The sequence below is a fragment of the Hordeum vulgare genome, chromosome 1H, assembly GCF_904849725.1.
Source record: "Hordeum vulgare subsp. vulgare chromosome 1H, MorexV3_pseudomolecules_assembly, whole genome shotgun sequence".
Lineage (NCBI taxonomy): Eukaryota > Viridiplantae > Streptophyta > Magnoliopsida > Poales > Poaceae > Hordeum > Hordeum vulgare.
Window position 1 is genome coordinate 31664265 of NC_058518.1, and position 6613 is coordinate 31670877.

General features: G+C 32.6%; 1 protein-coding gene across 1 annotated transcript; it reads right to left on the reverse strand.

The window, feature by feature from the left end:
- Nucleotides 1-693: 693 nt before the first annotated feature.
- On the reverse strand, nucleotides 694-4782 carry LOC123405853. Its single transcript, XM_045099386.1, has 6 exons — nucleotides 4668-4782; nucleotides 4468-4566; nucleotides 4166-4345; nucleotides 2545-2598; nucleotides 1752-1898; nucleotides 694-1114 (listed from the first exon to the last, which is right to left on the reverse strand). The coding sequence occupies exons 1-6, from the start codon at nucleotides 4755-4757 to the stop codon at nucleotides 758-760; spliced, it is 927 nt and encodes a 308-aa protein (XP_044955321.1). The 5' UTR covers nucleotides 4758-4782; the 3' UTR covers nucleotides 694-757.
- Nucleotides 4783-6613: the final 1831 nt, after the last annotated feature.

Here is a 6613-nt window from a genome sequence, read left to right on the forward strand (position 1 = left end):
TCCTAAATGTTTCAATAAGGAATTAAGGTAAACACCTTCAATAATACCCCGTTATTATCTTGTTCTTTTCATCTTATCATGTGTTCTTTTGTGTTGTTGGTAGGTGTGTATCATGAGCAGTTTTCTTCCCACTACTTTAGGCTTCATGCTTGCTTCGATTGTAAAAGTATTAGAATAAATATAATGAAATGGCTTAACCTAAAAAGTGAGACATGTTTTAGATGAGACCTCATAAAACATATCTTTCTTTCATGGATTTCAATGCATTTTAGAGTTGAATAATATATGAAATGTCTAGTGTCATTTTTATGCGCCTCAAAATGGTCTCGGAAATTATAATTTAAATGTGCATTTAATGGTATTTATAATGTTGAGGCTATGCAATTTGGCAAGAATTTGACCTTCCTCTTTAACATATTCCACTCACCATTCGAACGCCTAATGTGCAATACTTTCACAGGTGACTGCAATAGATGAGAAACTACGAACAACATGTGAATATAGTATCGTTGGTGGTCCTACAAAACATATCATGCATGCTACTTATCTGGGTGCTTTTTGTGTTTGCCGCCAAAGCACTAGAGATTAGTGATCTATCTCACCCAATGGGTGGTAAAATCACCCCATAAGTTTTTTACAAGCTATAAATTGCATGGTATGTAATGTGGAGAATTTAAATTTGTAAAGAGGACATGATGAAGACTCATTTCTTGATTATTTTTTAGCATTTGAATTACATAAGTTAAATATCGCATAGTTAATCAACACAACTAGGCCCCCCATAAAAGAATTGCGCCCACTTTATTTTTGAAGGAGTATAGCAACCTTTTCCATCGGTAGAAGATGGAAGATCTGCATCAATGTTATGATCAATACCCTCTGCATCAACAAGCTTGAGTATACCAAAGGATGCAGCCCTGCCGGTTTCAAAAACATATCCACTTCCCATTGGAGGACTTGGTCGTGATTTCCTATGCTTGACATAGCCACCAAAGCTTATCTCCACGGGTTTATCTATGAGTCCTGAAATCAAGGATTTCGGGAAGTAACCCACGGGTTTTGGATGCGCACTGTTAGCTCCCACATGGATGTGCCAATCACCTGAAGATTTTTCCTACATGTATTGATTGACATGTTAGTACACACTATCTTTGTTATTATGTATAGGTGATAATTCTACCATCCCACTTACATGATATACTAACATCCCAGCGAAGTTATATCAAACTTCTCAATCTTTGACTAGTAACTACAAAATGAATCTTTGATAGTTGGGTTGAAGTTATAACATTATATTTTTCTTAAAATATAGTTTCACACCATATAGTCTCCTAATTATGCGTGTGCGCGAGCACACGCGCATAGACACACACAGAGATGGAGAGAGATATAACAATGACGATCATTACAAACTACAAAAAAACAAATCCATCATTTATTATGGTAATATAAGGTGCAGTGTGTAAGAATTAGCTTAAATATACATATATGATTTTCCAAAGAGAGAGTAGCCTTCTACACGCACCATATATTATATATGATGATTACTTGTTCTAGTGTAAACATATTCAATGGCAGGCCCCTTTCCAAAGCTAATGCTAAACAACAAATTATCCCCATATAATTGACAAATATTTTGTCATACTACATTAAGCTTGACCATGCCATCACAAGCTTGCACATCCAAATACACTTTTCCTCCCAAGAGACCAAATAAAAAAATCTAGCATGCTTGATGAGAAAGTATGTACCTTGAATATTCTTAGTGTGATATATGATTTGTTGCCATTGATACGTGAAAGTGGACTCATGACCTGGCCTGGAGCTATCCTCGACGATGTCTTGTGATAGCCAGCGCATTTCATGTTCCAACAACCCTTGCTAGAAGATTCACCACTCTGACATTGCAACATAATTAAAATGTGCTACAAATTTCAGATTACCACACAAGCATTTATGTTTTATTTAATTTATTACTAAGTATTCTTAAGAATACCATGTCCGTGACCAAGTCTACGAGCCTAGAGATAGATACCTACTCTACAAAGTTCTTGTTCGTGGTCTATTGTAATGATTACATCAAAATATAGTACCAACTCTGTCAACAAATACATGTGAAAACAATATTTAGATTTGTATTGTCAAATAGTTATACTCAATATATTTATCATGAAAATAATAATGGAGGATATAATTTTATAGTTACACAAAATAAAATTTAACGGTAAAAATTGCATGCCGAGAATGTGGAAATACCTAACCAACACCATTTTACGAACAAGTGGATTGCATTATATGGCAAATTATTGGATGCATATTATTTAGACATAAGCTAAACCATACTTTAAATAAAGTATTACCATGAAGGCTTGTTTATTAGGTATGTTCATGCTTGCAAACAATTTTTTTTAGTTTCTAGAAATAGAAATGAAAAACTTTGTAGTTTTTTCAACTACACATAATTTCTTACATGTAACCACTCCTAATTTTTTAAAAGATATCATGAATAGTTTATCTTATAGAGTTTAAAAAGATAAAACTTACAATCCAAGACGTGTAGAAATGAGTGTGTGAATCCTTGTACAACCATGGGAAAATCTAGAAAGAATGGTTTAGTGTTAGCTAGATAAACAAAACAATCCATCCATCCGTACTCATATATATGTTTCAAATGTATATATTACTATACCAATACAATATTAAATAATTGTGAATGAAATAAATTAGGTAGAAAATGGAGCCTTGCAAATAAAACTACAATCACCGGAAAAATAGTACAAGAGAAATCCGTAGTCGATCAAGAGGATGCATGATATCCGTTCACAAGATCGGTTGCTATTTGTTAGGTTATGATTTCATAAAAAAATTGTGTGCACAATGCTTAACATACTCTAGCTCCAAGCAGACCATTTCAAACTATGATGTTGTGCAAGAGAAAAGTATTATGTCAAGCAGTTCCTTGGAATCTACTCCCTCCGTTTCTAAATATAAGTCTTTTTAGAGATTTTACTAGGAGACTACATAAGGAGCAAAATGAACGAATCTATATACTAAAATATGTCTATATACATCCGTATGTAGTATTTTAATGAAACATTTAAAAAGGCTTATATTTAGGAACGGAGGGAGTAGAAAATATACCTAATGCTGATATTCCAGGAGTAAACTTTTGCAATTCTAAGGAAAAAACGCTGCCGCAAAACAACTGGAAATGTGTTTAATACACTAATATACATAGTCTAAGAAAAAATTAACCAAGGGAATACACATATAATATTTTTTGGATGATGAATAATTAGATAAGGATAAACATGTGTATCCATGATATGTTGTTTCAAAAGTGTATCCTATAATTCGCCTCGTATTTTGTTCCTATAATCTTTAGGCACATTGGTTTCTTAACTTGCTATGTAACACATACTGATAGAAAATAGAGAAATTTATACATGTGTATCCATGAATTATTACTTGTCTATCCGTTAGAGAAATCTATACATGTGTATCCATGATGAATAATGAGAGAGAGAGAGATAAATGATCATGGCGATCACAAATAAGACCTAACTAACATACTTTAAGATTTATTATACTATTAACTATGTGGTAGGAAGTTTGGAACTACATAACTACATTGTACGAACTTCAACTACCGTGAAAGACCTCCTTCGTTGAGATGTTCCCAAAACTGATAAAATAAAAATATACCAACTTTCTTGAACTAAGGATGGGAGGGAAGGAAGCAAGTATATGTTGTAAACTAATGATTATCAGCACAACCCTTCATGGGGAGAGTGTCTTGATAAAAGATAATTAAAGCAATAACAAACATGAGTAAAATAAATAATGTATCGATATAAATGAAATCTCTAGCTACATATGTTTGATAATTTTCTATGTAAATGGGGTGTATGTATATTATGCTTTCGATCCACAATATTTTTTTACACAAAACTTAAATAGCTAAGAACTACTAATATAGTAAATAATGATAAGATCATAGAGCAAATTATCCACCCATGTGGAATTTGGAAGAGAAAATCAAAACAGTTATTCTAGGAGTTATACACAACATGTGCATGAGATCCCTTATTATAATTACGACGAGTAAAATAATTCTATATGGTGAAACTAATATACATAGTGATGTCCAAATCATATAACTTACATGCCATCCAAATTGAATTCCGCTCAGCGAAGATGGTTTTCCATCTCCTCTATTTACAATTGAAATCATTGCTCCACTTGATTGTCCAACATGTAAATCATAGGTGTAAACATCTATTGTGGCCTCCACACCATAATAGTGATCCTTGCCACCTTCTGGGTACCATGTATGAACTGAGTACTGTCAAGATGTAACTCACATGACCTTATTGTGAGTAGTTTGCATCATTCATGATGCAGGTGATGGGTAAAAATTTCTCACACGCGCGAAGTTAACTTAAGAAACACATATTACCCACTCACATAAGTGATTATTGAAGTCTCATCTGAGGTAAGATTTTGATTTGGAAATATGAGATATGGAGCAACATCAGAGGGCCATGGCACTGTCGAGTTTCCTTTCTTCAATTTTTTGATAAGAAGGAGAAAAATCATGAAAGCAAGTAAGCATTAAGTGAGTTATGTATTGCATTATCAATAGATATATAAAGTATATGACTTACCTCTTCAATGGAAGGAAAACATTGTGTTGTGAGTGTATTAGCAAGAACTAATACAACAATCAACACAATATGTTGAAGAGAATTCCCCATGTACCTCAAAGCCAAAGGAGAAACACAAGTGTTGACATAGCGATGTGCCTCTCATTGAGGCCTCCTTTAATAGTATGAAATGTCATGGTCCCTATAGGATTTGGTGAGGACGATTAGTGACAGGCATTAAAGCATGATAATAATGAAAATATATACGATATGAAGGATTTAATTTTAACACAATCTTGCTCAAAAGACAATTATTCAGTGATGAAATTAATGAGGTGTATTTATATTCTAGTCATATACAATAAACCCGTAAGATATATAAAAATAAATTCAGTAAAATAACAATCTAAGATTTTAGGAAAAGAATAAATACATAACTATATCTTCTATATGAAAATATCCATCCCTCACTAATGTATTTCTCGCAACATGCACACATGCCTCATCACCATGCAACATGCATGCGAAAAGATAAATATCAACAGGCAATGATGCATAGGAAAGAACTCACGTCATACGCAAACATGCAAGATAATTTCCACTTTGTTATCGTATGTATATTTAATGAATATTTTCAACTACATAATAATTAATAAAGTAATTTTTATTTCAAAATTTACTTCTCATATTATCGAACCAATATTCATGTTCAATACAACTAAATCGAATTAAAATAAGGTGCAAAAAAGCCCGCAACATGGGTTGGGAAGCATCTAGTACAATTAAATAATATATCCTAATTTGAAACAATAATAATAAAATTATAATTATTACAAAGTGTGAAATTAAAAGCATATATCCTAGCCATATACAAAGATCACATACGACAGGTACAAATACATACTATGAACATCGTTGAGACACGTAGACACCAAAACTTATCTCAACATGTTTATTTATGTGATCTCGAACCAAGGACTTTGGGAAGTAACACATTGGTTTTGGATCACCAATAACTTTGTAAAGATGTACATGCCAATCACCAGATTGTTTTTCTTGCGATAAAGAACATATGAATATATGTTAAAATATAGGAATAGTTAAGTGATTGGATCCTTTCCCAAACTAGTCCCAATCTACAAAATATAGTGATTCACATGTACTATTTATCAGCATGCTACTCAAATAATTAAAAATACATTGTATACTTCCAAGAATAGGTACCATGAACCTACAATGTTTACCTTTCCATGGACTATACTTTTGTGTGGTAGATGCTTGAAATTATTTCAGACACCACAACTCTAATTTTTAAAATATCCACTAGTTTGACTCCATGTAGCTATAATTTTAAGAACTAATTTTGACACCTTAATATGGAATCAAGTAATAAAAAATACATTTTTGTTTTCCTCCCGAGAGAACAAAAAAATCCAACTTGTTTCGGTTAAATTTTGTATCTTGAGTAGTCTTAGTCTCACAGATCATTTTTTGTCAAGTATATGCGAAAGTGACCTAAAGACATCACATGAAGAGATGATCGATGATGTTTCACGTAAACCAGGAAAATGACGTATGTGCAAGCATTGCGAGAATCACTTTGTAACCGAAATATTAATAAATAAAACACGCTACAAATAGTGTAGAATTTGATGTACGCAACGTTTTTTATTGTACATGTTCAGAAGTATTTATGATTTTCACCCAAGAAAAATAAAAGATCTGGAAGAAGTCCACGGCCATGTCCATGTCTTAGTGCAAAATATACGTATCAAATTAAATCAAGTTAATTGAAATTAAATCAAGTTAATTGTTTCATATGGTCAATGCTAATGATGAGATAGAAATGTACTACAAGTGTACAACTCATATGTTGTCAGAATCCAAGATGCATATCTATGTTTTATCAAAGGAAAAACTTGGTCGGGATCCAAGGTCCTGATATTTGGTTATGCGTGATAGTTTGA